This window comes from Sturnus vulgaris, chromosome 8 (assembly GCF_052056855.1).
Source record: "Sturnus vulgaris isolate bStuVul1 chromosome 8, bStuVul1.hap1, whole genome shotgun sequence".
NCBI lineage: Eukaryota > Metazoa > Chordata > Aves > Passeriformes > Sturnidae > Sturnus > Sturnus vulgaris.
This window is the reverse complement of record NC_142250.1, coordinates 26,379,723-26,404,031: the sequence shown is the minus strand read 5'-3', so window position 1 is coordinate 26,404,031 and position 24,309 is coordinate 26,379,723. Positions and strand designations below refer to the sequence as shown.

Below are 24,309 nucleotides of genomic sequence, written 5' to 3'. Positions count from 1 at the left end.
TTTACCAATGGTTTTGCTGCAGTTTTAGCTGGTCCCAGAGCAAAACACAAAGATATAACCGCACACAAACTAACTCTAGAGTCTGTGGCTGGGGATTTTCCACTTTATGGACATCTCTAAATTACCTCCAGGTTGTACACCAGGACAAGATCAATGCTTCACAGCAGTTGCATAAGGGTCAGGAACCCTATGTCCGAACCAAAAGTGATCCTGCCCTGGTTCCCGGTTTGGGAACTCCACAGCTGTGTCCCCCTGCTCACTCTGCTCACGTTCTTCAGCTCCAGCCCCATGCTCACCTCAGCCAATCCTTGCACCCCTGGATTCCAGCAGATAGCTTTTCCAGCAGGTGGCCATGGAGGATGCAGAAGGAATGCAGGAGGAACAAGACTTCCTTGCTTTATCTCATGCTGTCTGGGGCAAATTCCCAATCTCTGCCAGTGTCTTGGTGCCTCCAACTGTTGTTCATTGTGAGGCACAGATGTTGTTAGCTCAGTGGCTTATGTCCAAATACCAGGTACTTCAGCAGAAGAGAACTCAGCCCATTATATGGAATTGGAATTCAGGCTGAACAGACGGCATCGCTTTTTTTCCCACCTGACCATAGCTGGGACAGAAATGTGGGAACATGGCACAAAATACTCTCCCTATGCACCAAGCCCTGTGCTGCTCTGTTCACCCTTCAACTTCCTGGCTTGAAACCAAGATCCTCCTCTAAAAATCTGTTAGAAAAACTATTCCCTGCTTGTGTTCTGACAGAAGAAATGGCTGGGCTCTGTCGCACAGGGCGTGCTTTCACCCGTTTACTGCTGCACTGTGGGTCATCTCAGGCACAGCTAAAGTTTCTGGAAAATGGTATTAAGTCTATTTTTCCAAATTTCTTTATGCTGATAAATGCCAGTTGTTTGTCTTCAGAAACTGGTCTTTTCAAGAATAGGTATTATGTCCCTTTAAAATGCACAAACCACATGGGAACAGATTATTTTTGTCCCTAGCTGTCTATAATCTATCTTATTTCTTTTTTTAGTGAAACCAAAAATCTTCCCAGGGATTGTTCCTAATAATAATGCTGAAAAGAAACCATCATCCAGTATATATTACAATAGTACTGCATTACCCTTCTATAGACTTATCTCACTGTACACCTCGAGGTATGGCCCAAACATGAACCCTCTCAGCTAGACTGTGAAATACAGGTTTTATTTTAGAACCAGGGAAGCGAAAGTATGAAAGTGGTTTTGAAAGGTCACCAAGGATAGAACAGGAGCCAGAAGGTCTGGATTTTAGCCTCATGTTGTGACTTTTGGCATACTTTCTGCCATTTGCCTCTGCAAACACCCCTAGCATACCAGCAGTCTGACTTGTTGATATATAACTTCAGGATCTACAGGAGCGGGTCAGTGTCAATGTGAATTTTTGTAAAATTCTGTATTTGAGGAAAATGTGCTAAAGAAACATTGAACTAGCTTGCCCTAGGTTACAGAGGCCTTCAGGATGCCCTTGAATTCTCTGCTTCAACCACTGGTGCCACAGTCCTCCAAAAAACACACACTCACCCCCTGCTCATCAGCATGTGAAGGGTGATCTTTAGCTCAAGATTGACCTCACACCGTTGTCTTCTACCCCAAACTGTGGTGAATTGCCTGAAGTCCCTCCCCTGAGATGAACAGCAGATACCTGTGCAGAAGCGACACAACAACCAGCCCACACTTCTTCTTATGCCAGGACAGCATGGAGAGCAGGGTGGGCTGTAGCTGTGATGTGGAAGAAGAACCTGCATTTGTGCCCAGCTGCTCCAGTTCTGGAAAGGACTGTGTGAGCATGGAGGAAGGCAGGAGGGCTGATGGTTACCTGCATCTCCCTCTTCTTCCTCAACCAAATCTCTGTAAGAACTGGGAGCACGGTCTGCTGTGGAAGATAAATTGCTCAGGAGCCTACACTTTGAAATCAGCCTGTGTGAGGCTACAAGCTTGGCTCACTGTGACACTTGGCTTGATTATTCCATCTGCAAGTCCTTGTCCAGAATCAACCCTTGGTGTCCTCTGCTTCAGCTGCCTGCTCCACTGTTTGTCCTTCATCTCCCTTCCAGCAGTCCTTGCTGACGGCAGCTTGTGCTGGAAGTACCCCCAGCCCCTGTTTGTGCAAGGAGGTTCAGCTGGGGCTGTTCAAGCTCTCAGACAGATGTGTACTTTGGAGCTTGAGCACAGCTTTTCTTCCCAAGGAGGTGGAAGAGGGATGTGTCAACAGTGCATTGCTCTTCCCTAGCTTTGTTCTCTCCCTGCCTGTCCTGTGTTTCCCATCCCTTCCACTTGTGTGAGTTGTCCTGTGGGTTAACCTCAGCACAGCCAGACCTTTAACTGCCAGTCTTCCCTCCCAGGAGCTACTAAGACATTCCCTTGGTACATACTCCATTTCCCCAGACCATGTGGCCTTTGCTTCAAGACATCTTTCCCTCCCACAGGAGCCTTTACTATTCTGTGCCTTCTCACTAATTCTGTGGTCACCAAATGTGTGGCCTTCCTAGCAGCTGGCACTCTGCAGCATTCTGACCAGAGCTCCCCTGCTCTGTCCTCTGTGGCCACTGGTGCTGCAGATAGACCATGTCCTAAGCAAAGCTGTCCCTGAGTGTGTCTGTGCCAGTGGGTGAGAGAATGTGCCCTTGCATGTGGCTTTTGTTCTCAGTGCACAACCCACCTCCCAGAGCAGCAGATAAACACAAACAGCCTTTTTCTGCAGTTTATGAGCAAAGCAGAGCAGAGCTTCTGAGCTGGTCCTTTAACAGCGAGGGCATCATCACATCCTGAGCCTTATGTGAGTAAATCTGTCATCAAGTTTTAGTCTTTCTTTTGTATAACTTTATGTAGCAGCTCATCTTAAACTTGTAAAAACATTTTGTGGGAAATTATGCATGGGAGGTGGGCAACTCCTTCCATGTATTGCCAGCTAATCCTTAATGCTGTCCTTTATCATAACAAATGAGGCAGGTTTCTCAAAAGCAAGATCTTGTGCTGTTCTTTTATCTCTTTCCTTTTGCTTTAAGTCTGGGGATGGGGTTCTGCCCTGAACGAGGGCACAAAGCACGGAGCCAGGACTCCTGGTTTCTGTCTTGAGCACTGGATGCTCACGACTGTGCTAAATTGTGCTTGTGAGGTATCTTTGTGAACTGGAAGGGGCTGTAGGTATTCAAAATACTGTGTTTAGCCATAGATGTTATTAAATGTAAAAGAAGTAAAAAATCCTAGGCCATAAAATGCTCAAGAAGCCAGGCAACTGGATCTCTTTCATCTGTTCTTAAGCTTGGTAAATAGAGAAACTTCTACATCCCACTGGTGCCTTGCTCTCCCACTATCCCAAAGTCATTTATACTCAAAGCTCAAGGTTTTTGCAGTTCCTTGGGTAAAAATGTTTTGCACACCCCGGGATCTGTCATCATTTCACATGTCTTCTGTTCTGCTGAGCCATCACCCCCTTCCTCCAAATTGGTAGGTGGTACAGGAGGTATCACATCCTCCCTGTGGAGGAAACTTTGTACAAAAGTATCTTGGAATTTGGCAAAGCACAGCTCTTTTTTACAACAGGACTCATCTCCCCTTCAGTGGAAATTAAGTGTCTAAATCTTTTTGTCTTTCCTTCTTTGTCAGTTTTACAGTGTGCTCTGGGGTGAAGTTTTGTCGTGCTACATTTATTTCTCCTTGCCAAGACCTTCTTTATGGCTTTGATTTAAACAAAGTCCAATCAGATGCAGTGAAAGGCCGTCATGTTCCAGTGCTGGGGATGGGCTTTGGGGGCTGTTTATCTTTTTTTCCAAGGATAACAGCACATTTGTGTTTGTGTTGTGTGTATGTCTTGGACTTACACAAAAACTTAAGGATCTGATTCTGGTGGGTCATGCTGGCAGGTATCCAGACCCATAAATCTGGTCACTGTGCTTTTCCAAATGTTTATTGTGCTGTTTAAGCTTTTATGGGCTCTTGTGTGTATTACATATGGTCTGAATAAATGTAATGCAGTATTACTGTGCTTAGCTGAGAGGCAGAAGAGCCTCCAAGGGGATCATTAGAGCTGGGGCAGCCATTGCCAGCATTTGGAGATGAGTTTCTTGGTTGAGCTTTGCAGGTTGCAAGGACCTCCAGCCCTGTTCTGTTGGTTTCTAAATGCCACTTGATCTAAGGTTGCAGAGGTGGAAATAAGAAGTAGAGAGTTGCAATTTCTTGGATTCAGTGCACGATTCTTGCAGCAATTGTCCCCTTTCTGAAAGACTAATAAAAAGGACTGGACTTTGTATGTATCTCCTCTGTGCTGCTGCTGCTGCCTGTGGCAAGGTCTGCTCTGATTGCCAGTGAGACTTAAGACAAGACTTTAGGGATCAGTGGATTCATAGCAAGGCAAAAGTCACCTGGGTCGCTGTGAGTGAGGAATCGCCTGCAGACTCTGTCTAGGAGTCAAGGCTGCATTGATCCTTCAGACAGATGGCAAAGAGGATCCATCCTCTGTCCCTCCAAACCTACAGGTCCTCTGTGATCTTGGAGATCACATGTGAGACAGCCAGACTGAGCCATCCAGACCCCAGCTGGTGGGCACAGGGGCATGATTTGTATTTGAGGGACAGGGGTGTGAAAGTGGCACATGGCCCAGGCCACCTCTGGTGCCACAGTCCCAGCAGCTCATGGGGAGCGTGCCATGGTCCTGTTGCTTCACATCTTTAGTCACTTCCATGCTGACTGGATTGAGGGAAGAAACTGCAGATTAAAAACAGCCAAACTGTAGCCAGCCCTAACAGCTGTAAAGCAGCCAAGCCAAGACCTTTGGACTTTGAGAGAACAGCCTGTGGTTCAGCTCTGGGCTTCCCTTCACTGGGCCAGTTCCCCCTCTGCTCCAGGCAGTCCTTCCAGAGCATCACTTCACCTCCACCTCTAACTCACTAACCCCGGGGAGATAGGGACTCACAGCTGAGCTTGGTGCCAACACTGGCTTTCTTCAGCTTGGGTTTTCTGCTCCCTTGCCTCTGCCCTGTCTGGCTATTCCAATGGCAAGTTTGGGGCAGAAACAGGTTTGTGTTTGCAGACAGGCAGGCCCCCACTGGAATTGGCCATTAGGGCTGATGTAGCATCAGTAATTGCTCTTTGCTGGGGGACACGCTGAAATAGCAGAGGCTTCACGGAGGCATTGGGAGACTGAGATGAGACTGGGGAGACTGGGGGGAAGACCAGAAGCACTGGGAATGTGAGTTGGTCCTTTATCCCTGGAGAGCTGAATTTGACACTGCAAAACCTACTCTTATTGCTTTTTATTTGTTTGATTTTTATCAAGACTAAAACTCAGATATCTGGTTTGTGTCAGCTCAAAGGTTGCACCACTGGAAACATTGCTCAAAAAGAAAGAAGTGGAGAAAATATGTGCTTGTAGCTGGAGCAAGAGTGCTCCTGGCTGCAAAAATGGATACTTTTCCTTCTCTGTTGCTTCAGGCTGAGGATTAAAATAGGGGTTATGTCTGGCTGTGCTGAGATAGGAGCAAAAACCTCAGGTAGCTACTGCAACCACATGTAGAGAATTGCTTATGCCAGGTGCCTGATGCTGGATGCTCTGTGCTGGGAGGAGTGACAGCACACAGCTGGAATCCACTTGGATGTGGAAGTGTTGATACTGTGGACCTTGATCCTCAGGAGCATGGGAACACTGAGTGATGTTGTAGTGTTTGGACACCTAGAAGAAGCAAGGCAAGGAAAGACATCATCTTTTGAGCCTCACAGAACCTTTAGAACCATTTTTCTCTGGATAGAGGTTTTTCCTGTGCCCTGTAAAACATGAATGCATTTCGTGCAAGGTCATTTATGGAAGAAATCTCTTCTTCTGCATTCTCCTCTCTTTGACCTTGAGGCTGTCGACGTCTCTTGGGTCAAACAGCAATGTGAGAAGGATAAATGTAAATAATGGGTAGCACTAACACGCGGTTGTGGTGGGCTTGCATGATACCAACAGCTTCATCCAGCCCTGGCTGGTTGAATTAGGGAAATTATAATAGAAAATAATAGGAAAGTAATAATTCTAGTTTACAAATGGCTTCCCAAACCCAGCAAGCACCTGAAGTTCTCCCTGTGCTCTGCTGCAAGGACTTTCCTTAAACTGCAACGAGGGAGAGGCTGGGAGCCACCTCCCCACAGGTTGCCAGCAACGTCCAGCACCTGGGGAAGATCCTCCAACAAACTCTTGGTTCTTGCTGCAAGGGCAGCCCTTGTGTTTGGCACAGTAAACAACCTCAAAGGGATTGTGTAATGTCACTGGGCAGACACCATGTGTGATAATGCTGTTGATATCAGCTGAGTTACCCTGGGGATACATCAGTCCCTAGGTATTTTATGAAGGTATGAGGTGGGGCACTTTATTATCCTGCTTCTGCTGCTGCACTTGGTGGGTTCTGCTGCTTTGACCTGAAGAAAGGGTTTGAACTTGCCTGTGTAGAAATCACAGAAACGAGGCATTGAGAAGTGCTGTCTTGACAGCTGAGAAATACTCTCCCTCCTCCTCTTCAACGCAGTGACCCTTATGAGAAAGAATGGAAATGTTAATTTGTTGCTCTTCAGCATGGAGGGAAGAGGAGGGAGCATCAGGGGATGCAGAGGACCCACTTTGTGGGGAGATGTGCTTGCAGAGGAGCTCTAGAAGTGGAGTTAATTTTGCCAGCAGAGTCCTGTGTCAAGCACGGGCAGCTCCAGGGCTCCCACCTCTTCCCCTCTATTGCTGGATGTTGAATCAGCTGTTTGTACTGCCCAACACAGTGCCAGGGACAAACTCTCTGGCAGGAGGGTGGGGAAATGGAATGGAATAAATAAAGGATTTATAACGGGGATGGCTTGTTTGTCTACGAACAGCCTGCTGCAGGCTTGTGGTCAGAAGGCAGCCAACCCCCCGGAGCTGCTCTTAGGCTTTCCTCTCTGTGAGCACATTGCTGCAGGGTCCTGCCACAGGCATTGGGGGCTGGCTAGGGAGAGGGTGGCAGAGGCAGCCTGCTCCTGTGTCCCTTCTTCCTCTGCACATTCCAGGGCTTCGACCTCCTCAACCTGCAGAGAGAGGGGAGGGAGGTGGGAAATGGGGTGACAGGAACAAACTTCCTGCAGCAGAGCTGAGGGACGGTTCTTATCACAAGAGAGCAGCCCTGCTGGGGGCAGCTGGACAGGAGCCCATCCCACCTTCCTGAGCCCCCCACCCTGCTCACCCTGCAGCTCATCCCCAGCACAGGAGCCTCCCTAACCCCAGCACATGGCCCTGCCAGCCCTGCCTGCAGATACTCATGAGTCCCAGAGAGACGAGGACTCATGGCAGTGCTGAGGTAAATGCCATCCAAGCCACATGAGAGGGAGAGGCAAGTTAGCAGCAGGCTGCCTGCCAGCACAGTTGCATTTGAGCAGCCCCCACTGCTGCAGGTACTGTGTGGGGAGAGCTGATCCTTGCCCACCAGTGAGCTGCCCACCAGGCTGTGTGTGCCATGGAGAGCAGCTTTGTCTCCTGCCTGGGCTCTGGCTGCTGCACACTGGCCAGATTTTTTCTTGTAGCAGCTTTTTGGGCAGAACCCTGCTCTCCTCCACAAAGGAGAGGCCAACATGTAATGCTGACCCGACCCAGATTTTGTCTCAATCCAGTTCAGTCCTCATTCATGTCTCCACTGTGAGGTGGAAGGAGATGGGAGAGTAAGCCCAGCACATGTCCCTTTGCTCCCTCTGCCTGAGGGATGGGTTACATGGGAGCTGGAAAGAGAATTGTGCTGGGCTGGAAGTTTCTGCTGAAGGCAGAGCAGTCCCTTCATTGCACAGTCCTGTGTTGCTGATCTAGGGATGGATTCCCAAAAGCCTCCTCAGCTCTGAAAGCAGAGCAAGGTGCCACAGGTAAAGAATGTAGGAGCAACCTCAGTGTGAGACTGGCAACACCTGGGACTCCTGGCCAAGGCACTGATGTTGCTGCCTGCATGTCACTGCTCCCCAAGCCTGGGGAGTGGGTTATGGATTGTCCATTGGTCCTCTGAACCTTGCTGAAGTAATCCAAGGTCTGTAACATTTATTGAAGTAACACTGCTTGAAGGTAAATGCTGTGATACCTAATGGGACTCGTCTGCTGCTCTTGTGCTCCCCCTTGATGAACACCTTGTCTCTTCTATTGCCTTTCTTTATTGTCCCCTCAATCCAGAAGTTGTTCTTGTCAGTGGTGGCATCATTCATTGTGTCTCCCAGCAGATCCAGCAGTGTAGGGACACACATGGGCACAGCTCATCAGCCTGAGCTGTGGGTGGGCTAACGTGTTCCCCAGGAGCAGGGCGGGGAGAGAGAGGACTGATTTTGTGACTGCCACTGCAGGGAGGACTCAGGAGAGCAGCATGAAGATTAAGTAGGTAAAGGCTGTGTTCATGGAGACCAGGTGTCAGGGAATGAATTGGACTCTTTATGTCAGCAAGAGGACTCACCAGTAGGGAGAGAACAGCTTCCTATCCCAGGCTTGCACAGGCTCTTCCCATGTCTCCTGTTCTTCATTCTTGCAGACTACAATGAGACTGCTGTGAAATTGGGTTGGTGTCCAGTGTCTCCCTCCCATTGCTGGCATCTGTTTTACAAAGAACTTCACCTGGGAGAGGCCACTTCAGTCTGACATCCCTCACCAGCAGTAGCTGGTACAACAAACAGCTGCCAGCAGGGCACGCAGGGTTTCACCTGCCTCTTGTCCTTCCCTTTCCAGAAAGCCAGGGGAGAGAGACTTCCTCAGCTGGAGGGCAGCCAGGGACATTAACAGGCACATCCATCCCCTCTCCATTAAATGCTCTGTGTTCAACATTGCCCCAGAGGGCAGGGATTTCTGGCAGGTTTTCACACAAAACTTAGCCAAAAATCTATTATGTGTCAAGAGCTGTTTGATGCAGGAAATAATATTTTGCTCTTGTGTACATGTGTATGTATGTGTAAATGTGTACAGTCCTTCCATCACAGCCATGGTTCACTGTCCCTATGTCTGATGATAACTAAAAATTTTTAAGGTTTGCACTTGGTGTTTTTTGCAGAACTCTCCAAGCCCCTTGCAAAGCCATATTTGTTGCACAGCTTGTAGCATCCAGTATAAACAGCTCCACTTGATGACAAGGGTTGAATGTGGGAAGGTCCTTAGTAACGGGCTCTGCAGGCAGCTACTGCCACATTGTGGGGAGATGACGCTTTACATGCATTTATTGTGCAGCAAAAAACACTAGCTGAGCTGGAAAAATAATGCATTTGGCGTGCATGGATTTGCACGTGGTGGTGTGTGTGTTCTGCTCTCTCCAGGGATATGCTCTGCCTCACCCCCTTGCCATACTCACCTGGTGAAGCTGACTTTCTCTTGGCTCTCGTGTCCCAGAGAGCAGAAATTCCTCTAGACAGCAGTGGGAAAGCTGTGACATATTGCTATGAACAGATATGAAATAGCTTTTCCACCTGACTTCTTATTAGGTGTTAGAGCCCTATCTTTTTCCATCAGTCGTATGATAGTAATTTTTTGGTATTTAATACCATTACATCTAAGACTTGATGAGGGAATGGGAAAGAAGCAGACTTGCAGTCTTGGATATCAATACTAACAACTCCAGAACCACACCTGGATCAGACACTTGTAAGCATATGGAAGAGATTGAAGATTATCTAATTGTCTCCTTAATACTTGGTACTAGACTGAATCGTCTCTGCAGGCCTGGGAAGCTGTGCAGATCACTAGGCTCTCCTTGCTCCTGCTCCACTGAGCTAAAGAGCCAACTTGGAAAAGGAAACCTTTCTCATCTCCAGCTTTGGCTGTGCCAGGGCGCTCGGCACGGCTTCAGTGTGGAAGGTGTCACTGGCTTGCTCATGTTTTTGGCTGTGAAAGTCAGTGACAGCTCTTCTGGCCAGATTTCCTGCGTGATCCTGTTAGGGGAGTTGTCAGCACCTAATCTGGGTGTTTGCTGTCATCCAAATAGTATTGCCAGGGCATTGCATATGCAGCCTGACCCACTGTACATTAATCCAGGGTTTGGCCTCCTTGCTTGACCCAGGAAGGATTAAACCCCACCCCACATCTGCTGCAGCTCCCTTGGACTGCTGCCTCATCACACTGATGCTCCTTAGCAAAGCTCAAAGCAGGGCTTTGCCTCCACAGCTTCCCAGCCACAGCTCTTCCCTAGATGGCAGGAACTGCCTCTGCTTGTCCTGTATTTCCTATCCATCCATCCATCCATCCATCCATCCATCCATCCATCCATCCATCCATCCATCCTTCCACCCCTCCCTCTCCCCCTCCCTCTCCAGCACACTGGTACCTGCAGACCCCATACAATCCTTATAGGAATTTGTCAGCCAGGCTGAAATATTCCCTGCCAGGCCCTGCTCCTGCCTTACAGTAAGACCATTATCCGTGTTGCTCCATTTAACCTGAAGCAGGGAGCAAGTTGGAACACAAAGCTTTTGAAAAATGATGGAACAAGGGCAACTTTCCAATCAAAGATCTCCAAATGCTGCTCTGAAGGAAAATTACTCTTCATTTGCAGGTGAAATGGAAGACTGTGCAAAGGCAGGAGCTGTGCAGAATAAAGATTTAAACAGTAAAGGAAAGAATGACTGCTACTGGGGGAGGGAGAGAAGGGCCTGGGACCTCACTAACCTGATTCAATCAAGTGACTTCTGATGTTTTACAGTTGCAAGCAACAATCTGACCCAGAGCTAGGCAATTTGCAAGCCACAGAGTTATGAACTGTTTGTAAAATGGTCTTAAGAGGAAAATATACTTGTAATTATGAACTGAAAAACCATAGCAACAGTGCACTAGGTTTTGGAGCTGTGTCCAGCTGCTGTTGGGAAGTTGGGGTCTCTGCCCTTCCTATGTCCTCCCACCATCCAGCAGCACCCAGAGCAGTTCCCAGCTGAGCTCTTGTGTGCAGCAATTTACCTTGGCCACAGGATGTCTCCTCGCAGGAGAGGCTACACCTGAGCAAAGTGCCTCCTTACTCTGCACAGGCGTGTCAGTGTCCTAGGAAGGGAGGGAGAAGCTGGGAACATCCCCCAGCAGTGGAGATGCTGACCCAGCCTGCAGAGGTGTGGGCTGGCATGGCTCTGATTTGAGCTGGCTGTTGTCCCCCAGGTCTGAGAAGAGAAATTTCCTCAAAGCTTCTGAGAAGAGGCACCAGTCTCAGTCCACTGACATAAATTCATGAAATTTGTACCAACTGGTGTATCCTCACAAGTGCTGAGCATTCCTGGCTGTGGTAGTGCCAGCTTCAAATGGGATGTCCCTGGGCTAATTGTTGCTGGACTTGGACAATTGAGGTTTTGTGCCCATGGTGTTTGCAGAGTGCTGACAAACCCCCCTTTGCTTCTCAATACTGCCTGTCTGCTTAAGGTGGTGTTCCTTGGAGATGTGCTTTTCCCCTTTCAAGGCTTTTGATGTCTTTTCCCATGTTAGAAAATTCAAGAAAGCAGCATATGAAGCTGGCTGCGGCCAGTGAGTGTTGCTGGGGGCGGCAGCTTTGATCCTCGGCGGGAGCTTTGCCATAAACTTGATCATGCATTTTTCATCCCTTGCTCTGTGTGTGCGTGTGCTGTGCAGGGGGTACAGGCACTAATCCTGAAGCTGCACTCAGCACAGGGGTAAGACTCACTTGCAGTTCATTGCTGATGCAAATCCTTCCCCATCCCCAGGGTAACTCCATCACAAGTTACCCTACATGAAATTTGACCCTGACATCTAATAGCTAGGGAGCTGCTCCTGTCTTTAATCTCTTTGACAGTGCCTAGTCAGGGCTTTTTGAAGAATTTTTTTGGTCTTTTCTATCAGTTAGGCATTAGTTTTCTTTATCTGGAGTTTTGTACTGCTATCTGACCCATTTATTTGGAAGCCTCCAAGGAGAGCTTGAGTTGAAAGAGAGTTGCATTTGTGATCCAAGCATGAGTCTTTCACTGTTAATTGTATTAGCATTCGTAATTGCATGCACATTTCTAAACTGTCAGGATTGCCACATCCTTTTAAAATATGGATGGGACATCAAAAGGGTATGACTGCTCACAGATTAGCAAGAAATTAAATTGCCTGATACCCCAAGCTATGATGGGAGCTGTTTTGTCCTCATTATATTAAAAGTGACATAGGAAAAATAAGTCAGGAATTAGGCTTTTAAAGCCCATTAGCTGTCTCAATGTAATTAGCAGGAACAAGGCTGTTTGATGCAGGTTTGAGGTGCCCTGTGCCTGCCATTGCTGTTGGATGGGCAGGGTCTCTGCCTAGTGGGAGTGTTGTTGGATGGGGCTGTGTATGACAGGACTCATGGGATGAATGGGAGGAGAGGGTGGAGAAGTCCTGAATTTACATTCTCTCTTTGCTGCAGATTTGCTTTAAGGGAGCTGTTTGGTCTCCCTGTTCATGGCTTAGGCTGTGTTTTAGCTCTCAAGGTAAGCCCAGTAGAGGTCACTTGTGGCTGATGGGTAACACAGTGATCTGTGCTCTCTTATTTGGACTTCCCAAAGTCCTACTGGCGACAGGGTAATGTCACCGAGCCCATCCTTTGGAAATACATATTTTACAAACATGAAATACATGAGCATATATATGGGCATGTGCCATCCCAGATCCTTGCCAGCTGCATGGATCTGTGTACATTTTCAGGTATCAACAGTTTTGCCGTATCATCATCAAGCATATTGAGACAAATACATTTCACCTGAAGACCTTTTGAAAGGCAGATAGCTTTTGCTGTTATGGAGCCCTGCTTGTCCAGGGATATTGGAAAAAGAGGTTGTCAGGGCAAGGGAAATGAAGGTGTTGTTGCCTGTAAGAGAATACAAACATTTTGGTTCCCAGACTGCTTTACACCCACTGAACCCAACGTGCCTTGTTACATGCTTTGTGCGTGGTGATGGATTGTGTCTCATGGAGGTGACAGCATGTGGGAAGATCGTTTGTAAGGATAGTGCAGAAGGCAATTTTCCTCAATGAATTACAGCTGTACTGATTGCCAAGAAATGGAGACAGCCTTACCTGCCCAATAAGGATGGATGTTATGAGTGGGTCAGCTAGCTGAGAGTAAGTTGCAGTTGCAGATGGAGTTGGAGCTTGAGAAGCAGAGTCTGCTGGCTGTGCTGTGAGGAGGAAGAGATGCACGGCTGTGCAAGAGACAGACAAGGTAAGATGCTGTGTGAGGGACAGACAGGGTTAGGTGGCCGGGTAAGGGACAGGTTGGGGTTAGCTGGTCATGCAGAAGGAAACTTGCAGAGAGGGGAGAAGGAGTCACTGCTGTGTGGAGCTGCTGTGAGGAGTCAGAATTGCCTGAAAGTAGTCCGCTGAGAGAAGGCATGAAAAGTTAATAAAAGATTGGTGATCATGCCACTTGTGTCCATCTCCACATAATTACTACAACAGCAGTGACTTCTTAGTCCCAGCTGGGAAGAGTTTCTCCACAGCCCTGTGCCAGCCATAGCCCAGCACCTCTAATGCAGGCACTGTGGCTTTTATTCTTTATCAGTGTCAATCCCGACAGGCGGTGCCTGCGCAGATGTTGCCGCTAGAAGGAATGAATGGTGCCTGGGCTCCGTGGAGCGAGCAGCATCCCGAAGGATGCCGGGCGCTGCCGGCAGATGGAGCGCGGCTCCTGCGCTCCCTGCCCCGCGCACGCTGCTCGGTGGGAACAGAACAACGCGATAACGGATTGTTTATTATGGAAACATGCCACTTCTAGTTGATTTACAAGCAGCTTCGTGGAGCTCCTGACCGCCCTGTATTTTTGGTTTTAGTCCGTTACTCATCTTGATGCATGGTTGGTACATGTCTAAGCCGGGCTGTAAAAGGCGCTCGCAGGGACACGGTGGGGCCAAAGCACGGGGGATGGAAAGCAGCTGTCAGGCAGCATTTCTTCCAGGGCTTTGAGGAGTACCAGCAGGCTGTGTTAGCCCGGCAGTGACTGCTTCTCAGTGCCTGACTTTGCAGTCAGACTGTTTTGTAGCTCCTTCAAGGCCCTGTGGTTTAGCGGCTGCACAGATGGCTGCAGTGCATTCAGAGCAAAGTGAAATAACACGAGTTCCTTCCATCCTCTGCTGCCTCACCCTGAGAAATTAGCAGCCTCTTTTGGGAGCTACTAGTCAATATTCCAGATCCAAACACCTCCGGACTTTCAGCAAAGTTTGAAAACAGTTCAGGAGCTGAATTTCAAGTCCACTTTTCCTGTGCCAAAATCTGCAGAGCTGGATACCTGGGAACTATGGAGGTGGGTTAAGTCACGGACCAAATACACTCTGAGCTTTTCATTGTCTACTTCTAATGCATCAGCTCTCCCAAAATAATATGTCTAGCATGGTTCATACCACAATCACTACTGTAATCACCACTGAAACCTGCATAGGTTAGAAATCCATATGTGGTTCTGCGTCTGGGTGAATTTGGCAGACGAAAAGCAGTCCCCAAAAGGCAATTTCTTCCTATCAAATCATCTGCCAATTTTAACAGTTTTGATTTATGCTTTTTAAGGTTACTGAGATCTTTGCTGAAAGAGTTGAAGGCCATCTGCACTGGCACTGTTACTGAATGAGCCTCCTCAGGATCAAAGCTGGCTTCCAGATGACAGAGTAGCTGAGAGCTTATATCTTTTACACGAGAGGCTTCTCTGCCTGTCTTGTTGCTCTGCACCTCCTTAGCCAAAATAAGTGCTTCCTATTACAGAACAATATATGTGGCATACATCAGGCAGGTTTTGTGCACTGTAGTTTAAAGGGAGATAGAGGTGTTATACTTCTACCTGCTATTCCAACCAAGGGTAGAGAAGAAATGTGCCTTGAGGGTATGTAACTCTCCTGGTTTCTCGAGCAAAACTTTGTTTGGGGGGTTGCTTTTTCTGTCTTTTTTCATTTGTCCCTGAAAAGGGAAATTAATTAGGCCTATTGGAAGTATATGAAGGCAGTTTTGCACGGGGAAAAAAACAGAGCAGGTGAGCAGTTGTTGGAATTACTTGGACAGTGGACAAGAGCATGGAATAAGAGACTGAAAAGAGGGTAGTTAATTTAGTTAGAAAGACTGGCTGAGCATAGCAGTCTGGAAAATAGATCATCTTTCTGAAAGGCACAAAGAAGAAAAATAATGGTTCCTGATTCATCCCTTGTGTAAATCTTTTGAAGTTGGTGACTTACACCAGGATGATTTAACCCCATTAATTTTAATGGGTCACTGCAGTGTCCCAAGAGTTGTTTTTTGCTGTGCTCTGTTCTGAGGCAGAGATAAAGCAGAGCCTTGGTGTCTAGGCTTCCACCCAGGCTTGGTGTCCCCGTGGGGCTGGCTTGGGCCTCTCCACATTGTGGCTGACTCCAGTTGGAGAGGGAAAAGGATGCAAGAGATGATGATGTGTCTGAGCCCTTGTCCCGTGACAGCTGGGTGCTGCCAGGACTTTGTTGTGAGCCATAACATGCCTGGAAAATGATATCTGGTCTGAAAAGCAAGGATAGGCAGGCTAAGAGGGCTCGCTGGAGCCAGAACTAACCCTCACCCTTCTGTTGGTCTGCTGATCCAAAGTGATAACAATTAACACTTTAACCAGAGATGTGGAGCAGTGGGGCAAAGAAAGGAGCCTGAAATTGAGCATAAATGAGTCCTGTTGGGATTCAGTGGGCAGAGAGCAAAGGTCAGTGCCCTTGACACATGACAGGGACTCCAGACTATGGCTGGGGACGGGGATAAAGCACATTTACCCCTGATCATTCAAAGCAAGCTGGTCAGAGCAGTTGGCCACACGTAGTTAAAAAGCCTGTGTATCACAGCAGGAAAAATTCAGTCTAGTGCCAGGAGGGGGGATGCATCTTTGTCACCAGTTGTCAAGCAGCTGAAAACGTGGTGGCAGACACATCTGTAGTGCTTGGGCAGAAATAGTGATCAGTCTCATCAGGGAGCAGCCTGTCATGAGCTGTGCTCAGCCCCTGCTCCTTAGGGACCTCAGGGCCCACATTCTGCCTCAGCTCTGTTTTCTGCTTGCCTCTCCTTGTGTGCCTTGCTCCTAGGGCCTGACTCGCTGTCCTTCATTTTACTAATGAGTCAAGTTGTTCTGAAGTATTGACCAGACAACAGGAAATGAGCCAGGAGGAGCAGATGGACCAAAATGAAATGAAGCTATAAATCAGAATGTAAATGTTCTGTGTGATACCGAGGGGGAAGCTGCTTTTGGTGAAGTTTGGGTGTGAAGTCATTTTTAGGCAGCCTGTGGTTTGTCAAGGCATCAGCTGCTCCTCAGCATCATGCAGAAGGAAGGGAAGATGAGCATCACTGTGTCTCTGGGCATTTATCTCTTGACAGCCTTAACATGATTGTGTAAAGAGTTCGGACACAGGTCCCAGGAGGGAAGGATATAACACATGCTGAAATAAAAATTTCTCAGTAAACTTTGTTGCTTAACTTTTTCTAATACTGCCATTTAATCTCATTGGTCTGTAGTCTTCTCCTAGTCACATACTGTAAGGCAAACTCTGCTAAATCACTTCATAGCTAGAGAAGATCAGAAAATCCATCTGGATTGGCAAGCTGATCTGTAAAATGCTTTATAAATGCTTGTATCAGCAATAGTGTGGCCAGCAGGGCCAGGCCAGTGATCGTTCCCCTGTGCTGGGCTCTGGTGAAACTGCACCTTAAGTGTTATGTCCAGTTTTAGGCCTTTTACTACCAGAAGGACATTGAGGTACTGAGCTGAATCCAGGGAAAGGATAATGGAGCTATTTAAAAGACAGGTAGAGGTTATGCTTGTGGACATGGTTTAGTGATGCCTTGGTAGTGCTTGGCTAACAGTTGAACTTGATGATCTTAAGGGTCTTTTCCAACCTAAATGCTTCTATGATTCTATGAATATTAAAAGTTGTTCTTGCAAGCATGTGAGCCTTGGAAGGACCACGTGTGCTGGTACCCACCATATCACAGTGTAATATTTAAATGTGAATGCACCCAGTACATGTGTCTTTCTATCTTTTGGGGAGAGAAGTTTCAGATGTAGAGGGTGAAACTCAATTTGCCTAAGCCCAAGGTATGTTTGCAATTCACCCCAAGGGCTGGAGTAAGTGCTGCTGCTGTTCTGTAGTACCCGAGGAGGAAGAAGAATTTCAACCATGCCCATCCACAGACAGGTGGGAGAATCCCAGCAGAGCCTCATTTCTGTGTCAGGTTATTTTAAGTAACAACAGCAATTCCCTTCACACAGGGCTGCCTGCATGGTCCTTGTGCAGCCTCTTCAAGGGTAGCACAGGCTGGCAGCATGAGGGAGTCTGAGTGCCACGGGATTCTCTGAGAAATTAACCCTTTTCTTTAGCAAAGGAAATGATTGAAAAGTGCAGGTGCTGCTGAAATCCTGCCTGCATGTCTTGATCCATGGAACAGCATCACCAGCCCAGGTCTGCACTGCAGTGACTCAGTACAGTTTTCTACCACACACACCCCTGAGCTCCTGCAGTTGCATCCTCCGAGCACAATCTGGCTTATTTCCCCAGAATATCTAGCAAAAAATTTCAAGTAAAGGGGAACTCTGAAAAATTTGCAACTTCTATTAAATGAAGGAATTTAAGAAAAGTATTTGTTACTGTTCAGCATTAAACATGAACAGACATCAGCAGGTGTGAAGGGATGTGATACAGGCTTGGAAGCCCTGGAGCAAGCCAAGGGAATGCCTGTGAGAAGAGAAAAATGCAACACGATGATGAAATGCAAATTTTTCTGCGACTGTTTAAGTGCAGGATCAGGGGCCATCCAGCTGTCTGTTGGCTGTTTTCAGCCAAAAGACAACAGAAGGCAATGGATGATCTCATCCTGCCCCTCTTAAATTGACAAATCTACTCTACAGTTGCTTAAGTATCAGTTTTTCTAAGGTTATTCTTTGCCAGCTGTTTGGCAAAGCTTGATGTGGACTGAACATTTTCTTCTCTCTCACTGCTCCCTCCTAAAGCTCAGGTGTTTGAGGTGGCTGTGGCTGGGAGGTTGGACAGCCCAGAAGTTTTTCAGAGGTTTCAAAGTGTCAGCAGACAAACCCTCGGTGTGAGGACAGCTTTTGGGACAATGGTGTTGACATGTGGCTTGTGGGGATGAAAGCCCAGGAGAAACTCAAACTGGGCTGTCTTTGAAATGCTGGATCCTGCAGGTATAACCTGGTGGTTTTATCAGACCTGTGAACATCTCTGATAAGGCATCAGGTCATTAGTCTTGTGCTTGTTATTGTAACATTTGCTGGAATGAAACACTATCATTTTTAAGTCACTGCTGTCAAAGCATATCATAAATTGTAAGCAGTTTCTTTTCCTTTGAGTATTTGGCTGTGCCAAATCATTCAGTGCTCATCTCTTCCAAATTGGGTGTGGCATTACCGTGAAAAGCTGTGACTGGGCATAAAATAATTATTTTTAGAAAAGCTGAGCTGTAAAAAAGTATGTTTCCTAAAAAAATTTACAGAAAAGGACCCCTACCTCTTAAAACAGCTCTGCTTCCAGCCCCTGATAATAACAGTGTGTTCAACTCCTGAAGTGCTAAAAGTCTGCTTTCTGCTAACTGGAATTTTAAAAACTGTTGCTCAAAAGTGTATATATATATATATATATATATACACACTGTGCAGATATACTGTGGAGTTACTCCCACCCACAACCTGATTTTTGGGCTTCTAAGAGCTGTGACACACTTTTAAGAGGAGCAATGTATTTTTAAACTCACAGTATGGCATAGGATGAAGGTCAGCACTCAGTCTGAGTCTTTGAGGGATGGAGAAGTTAAACCCCAGTCTCCACTCTTCATGACTTTTAGCCACAAGTTCTTTGCTCAACTTACTTCTTGTGAAATGTTGTGGCATCTTGTCCCTACTTCAGAGGAGGGAGAGCCAGTGGAGTTCCTGGGTGCTCAGCTGTGAAGATAACAGGGCCATGGTTGCATTAGCATTGGATGCTCTTGAGTTCTTTCATGTAGGATCTGTCCCCAGCCTTAACTGCAGTTTTCCTTCTGAAATGTTCCTGACTTTAAGCATTGAATAAAACTGCACCCGGAGACACATTTGGAGCTCTGTTGTCATAGTTGCAGTTGTTTTTCAAGTCCTCTGTGGGAGATGGACTTTCTTTTGAGCTGGTGTGAGCCACAGTCACAGCCACGGTGTGCACGGTGTCCCATTTGTCCTCTGCCCTGTGCTCCAGAGGCCGGCTCCTCTCACTGCCTCCTTGCCCACCTTTTGCAGACCCTCAAGGCAGGAAAAGGAGGGATGAGGAGCAGGGTAATATGTTTGCATTTTGGACTGTTTCACTGCTGACTAGAGCAGTTCATGTTGGGCATGATGTGACCTGCAGGCTCTGGAGTATTGGAGGCAGAGAGGTGGGTAAAAAATCTCTTCCTTCTCATCACCACTCCAGATTTGCTTTGGTGCACGGAGGGCTTTAAGATTTTCTCAACACTGTTTAAAAAAAGTGTTTCTTCTTGTGAAAAACTAGAGCGCTTTTCCCTTTTCTGTGTCTTTACTGAGAAAAGGGTCTTGGTAGTGTTACCACAATAAATAAATTAAGCAGCTTACTCCCTACAACAAAACCTTGTGGTTTTTAGTGTCAAATGAATATAAGTAAACAACCAGCAGAGGGGATGTGCGTGGCCTCTAATCTGCCTGGACTTCTCTCTTTCAGACCCTTGTTTCCTTCTGTACAATGATTTAGAAGGAAAAGCTTTTATCTAATCATGAGGTAGGTCTCTGCAGAGCTCCCCAGACACTGCTAATGGCTGGGATGCACAGCAGAGCTTGAAGCTGAATTTTTGGTGCTGCACATGCTGTTGCTGAGTAGGTCAGAGCTGGGTTTTGTGGGCTCTTTGTGAGCCCAGGGTGTTCAGGTAGTGGTCAGAGCCATTTTGCATTAGAGTGAGGTGTGTGTTGTAAGCAGGGAGGGAGGCACTCAGCTGCCCAGGTGGCCAGAAATGGTGAGGCAGGGACGGGTGGGAAGCTGGTGCTGCAGAGGGAGCAGAGGCAAAGCAGAAGGTTCCAGGAATTAGCTTCATCTCACAGGATGACTGGGGAATAAATTGTTAATAAGTAGGTTATTGGCAGTAGGGTGCTCTGTTTCATGCTCTGATTCATAATCCCCTCAGCTGCATCTCGTGGCTGGTGTGCTGCCTAGATTCTAGTTTTGAATCTCACAGTATTTAACCCTAATAAGAGATTATTCAAAATAGCACTGGATTCAGAGTTGGAACTGGACACCACAGTGTGAACTTCAGAATACAGAAACCTCTCAGGACCCGAGGGATGCTCTTGTCATCCTGTGGTGGATGCTACTGCCAGGCACAGCATAGCCTGCTCTGGTAGCAAAGGTGGTGTTCCTGCTGAGACTGTGGTTTCTTATTGTGCAGCTTCTGGCATTTCAGGTAACAAAGGGAGAAAATAGTGCACAAAAGCTGATTGCAGGGCATGACATTTGCAGAACTTCATTGATATTCCAAGCTTGGGAACTACTAAGCAAGTAAGATCAACAGCTGAAAAGGAGGAGGTGTAATGCTTGACAATCCATGGCATTTTCCCTTCGCCCACATTTGATATCTGTTTATCAGATGACATGAACAAGTTAAAGCAGGAATAAGCTGCCAATGGACATTTAGCTCTGCAAAATAGAGATCCCTCATGTTGCAGGCCAGAAATACTCCCTGAATCATCGTTCATTTTGAAGGAACAAATAATTTCTCTTTTAGCTGAATTAAAAGGTTCTTCTGCTCCTATTACCAGCTGAATGGATGGAAATAATTGCATTCATTCATTATGCCTCTTCACTTTTATGAACCTAGAACATGGAAAAAGATATTGGAAATGCCACACACACTCTTTCGAGATGTATGAGGTGAATTAAAAGTTAATGTCTGGGTGGTGAATTGGACAGGAGTTACATAAAAAGAACAAGGATAAATTGACTGTTTCCTGCATGAGCAGGTCTGAAAAAATCCAAATTTGTATCTGAACTGGACAGCAAAATTTTTGTCTATTCAGACTTTGCACTGTTTCATGGTGTGTGCAGTATGTGTATGTTACAAATGCATATAAAAAACATATTTTCTTCTGTTTTCCAGAGTTATTTAATATTTAATGCTGGTCGCCTTAGAAAGGCAGTTGACATGATTTGAGGTGTTTGAGGCAAGTATGCAAGCATGTATTTTAGGGTAACATGATTTTTTAATTTGTCCTTTTAATTGAGTAAGCCTCAAAATAAAGTATTAGGGTGGATCTGTATATGTAATAGCAAAACAACTTTTGCTTCTGCAAAGTTAATTTTAAGTTCAGTATTATAATCTATCAAATACCAGTCAAGTAAAATTCACTGGAAGTTTTGATAATTTTGAATATGGGACTATAAAACTTAGGATATATCTGTCTATCTTTCGTGTCAGGAATCTTATAGTGGTCCAGGCTGAAATAGCTGTTTTCTTTGTTTCCTTCCTAAAATGAACTGAGCATTGAGACTGAAACTGTCTCTTACACCATCTTGAAGTACATGGCTTTTTAAAATTTATTATTTCATACCCTATTACAAAAAAGAACATCTCCATTCACTCCTGGAATGCTCAATTAATCCTTTTTCAGAGGGTCTGATACTTCCCAGGGTGGAATACTCTGGAAACTTTGTGATGCTTCTTTGGAAGTGTCATGTAATTTAGCTCTTTTACTTTTAGAGAGCATAAAAGAGTTGGACCTACTATCAGAATTGAATATTTGAAAGGGGTTTGGTCACCTTGAAAAGTAACCATAGTGTATGAAAGGTTTTATCTTTGGGAAGGTGTCTCTGTTTTCTCCCATAATGATGCCTGTCAGTGATAATTTTGAATCATTTAATGAATCCAAACAGTTATATTGGGCAAGACAAACTCAGGACTTTTTTTTTTTTTTTTTTTTTTTTTTTTAAATGTTCTTAATGTTAGAATCACAGAGGATGTTTTAAGACTGCCTGATCCTGGTAGGTAATCAGAAAAGACAAGTCTGCTTTTAGTAGTTGCCAATCCAGCAAAATTTACTAGATGCATTTACCAGCTATGTTTTGGAGTTTTACAGTGTCTGAAAAAGCTCAGTTCAAAGGGTAGTGATTAGAGAAATTTCCTAGAGTTCATGAACTTGTAGTAGATCTTACATGCCATGATTTATGTCTCTTGACTAGTAAATTAAAGAACCCGATGACTTGAAAGATATTTCCATGTGCTGCTTTGCAGAAACAGGCAGAAAACAATTCCAAGTAATATAAAATCGGTGTCTTATAGAGAACTACAGTGTTTAGTATGCTGGAAAGACATTCAATGTTGCAAGACAGTGAACTGAGGACATGCTGCTGAGGCACATTTGGGAAGGAGCCCTGCTTTAATCTCCCTGCTCCAACTGAAGGAAATGTAAAGAGGAAAGGAAAGACTACAGTCACCAGATGAAGTTGGAGTTCATACTGTGAGCTTGATCTTGTCTTCCCACATGTATCATAAGTTTTTGCCTCTCTTGGAAAAAAATATTTACCATTCTTAGGGCCATGTGTGCAACAGATGATTTTAAAAAGTCAGGGGAGAGATCTCCCACTAAAAGGAGATGTAAAACTAGGTAGGGCAATAGGGTATTTAGCAGTGCAAAGTAAGTACAGATGCAATAGCCATCTGCTGTCTGTGCACACTGCAGTCTTAATCTTTCAGGTCTCACTGCCCTTGGACATGTAGCAGGAGCAGCAAGACAGAGAGATCCAAGCATCATGTTGCTGAAAAGCCAGTTGAGTACACAGAAATACTACACGCCAGAAGAACACTACCAGAAAAAAAAATGCAAAATTGTCCAATACCAAGCATCTGGCACGCTCTCCTTTGTACTGGGAGCCCAGAGGTCTAGGAGGGCTGGGGCCATGTCTGGAAATGCCTGTAAATAATTTCTTACTTTGCCAAGTTAGAGACTTTAAAATGTCAAAAATGCCAGTGACAGCCTGGGATTTCCCTGTGTGAGCCTCCAGCAGGAGAGCTGCTGCCAGCACTCTCAGCACGAACTGGGATGGGCTGTGGGGAATCCCAGGGAGCAATGAGGAAACCCAGCACACACAGTGGGGTGGCTGTGAGGCTGCTGTGGGGCAAAGGAGAGTGTTCAGAGAAGGCTGTGAGTGGGTATCCTCGTGGCTTGGGCAGTCAGAAAGAACAGGGCAGACAGGAAATTGTGGTTTGTCTTCCTGTGAAAGGGTCCTGGTCCTGTGGGTCTTCCAAGGCCTTGATGTCACCAGCCCTGATCCATCATGGGAGTTACATTCACAGGTGGGATGTGGTGTGTGAGGGTCGAGGGGGAATTGCATGTCCCAAGGGATTTCTCTCAGGAGCAGGAGGAAGGCAGCCCAAACCACTGCTGTTTGGGTCCCTTCTCCTTTCTCAGGTCTCTCTGCCCAAGATGAGGAGTGAGAAGAATTGGGAATGTCTTTGTTCAGCAGCCCCATAAGCAAAGCAGCAGTAGCTATAGCACACCACTGGCCATGGGCATTTTGCAATGGCTCCTGCTGACATCTGTCCCCTGGTGTGAAGAGATCTGCTCTAAGCTATGCCCAGGGCTTGTTGGATGCCACTGGCAGGTCAGATCAAGCCATCAAAACTTTTAGGTTGCTTTGCACCCCTGGCTGACTGCATGAGCTTGCTCAGTCACCCTTTGTACATTCCTCACCTCTAAAGTGTGATGGGGTGACTCATTCCTGTTGAATGCACACCTGATTTTATTAGATAGTCATCAATATGTTTCATGTATTCTCTATTAAAGAGTTGCATGCTTGTTTCCTTGAATATTTGCTGGAAACAACTTAGGTAAACAGCTTAGACAAGGGAATCTCAGTACCCTTTACAAAAAAAAAAAAATCCTATAGCTTGCCTCTTTAAGTACTGGATGCATATGTGGGAGAATTGGGGATGATGAAGTATTCACTCAGATTGCTGGTTTCCGCTGCATTGAAGTCAGAGACATTGAAAGCACTACAGCATTTATAACTGATTTCCTGAACAGTGGAGCAAATAGAGATGAGAGCCCTTTTCTTGTAACTCACATGTGCAACAGAAATAACTTAGCTAACATAAATCAGGACTAAATTGCTTTTAGAGGCTCTCAAAACATTTCTGAAAGAGACAGGATGAGGAAACCATTTGCCACAGTAGAGTATGTCCCTATGATGAGTCCTATTAAAGCTTGATCAAAGAGCCTTATTGGCTTTTCTTTAGAGCCTGGTTATGTACAGTTGAAATTCAGCAGTGATTTCAATAGAATAGGCACAGAAATATGCACAGGAGGTAAATTCAAGCAGGATTCTGGACCATCAGTGTATGTGATTAAGG

General features: G+C 46.2%; 1 protein-coding gene across 5 annotated transcripts in view; it reads left to right on the top strand.

Annotated features, from left to right (window-relative positions):
• The window catches only part of SH3PXD2A (SH3 and PX domains 2A), a 248,612-nt gene that overhangs the window by 121,441 nt on the left and 102,862 nt on the right, over nucleotides 1-24,309 (top strand). Inside the window, exon 1 of one of the 5 annotated variants that reach the window (XM_088169295.1) lies at nucleotides 2,768-2,808. The exons of the other annotated variants lie outside the window; for them this stretch is intronic. Within the exon in view, the coding sequence (XP_088025421.1) occupies nucleotides 2,807-2,808 (2 nt within the window). The 5' untranslated portion in view covers nucleotides 2,768-2,806. Of the gene's footprint in view, nucleotides 1-2,767; nucleotides 2,809-24,309 lie in introns of those variants that run through there. 5 annotated transcript variants of the gene reach the window in all.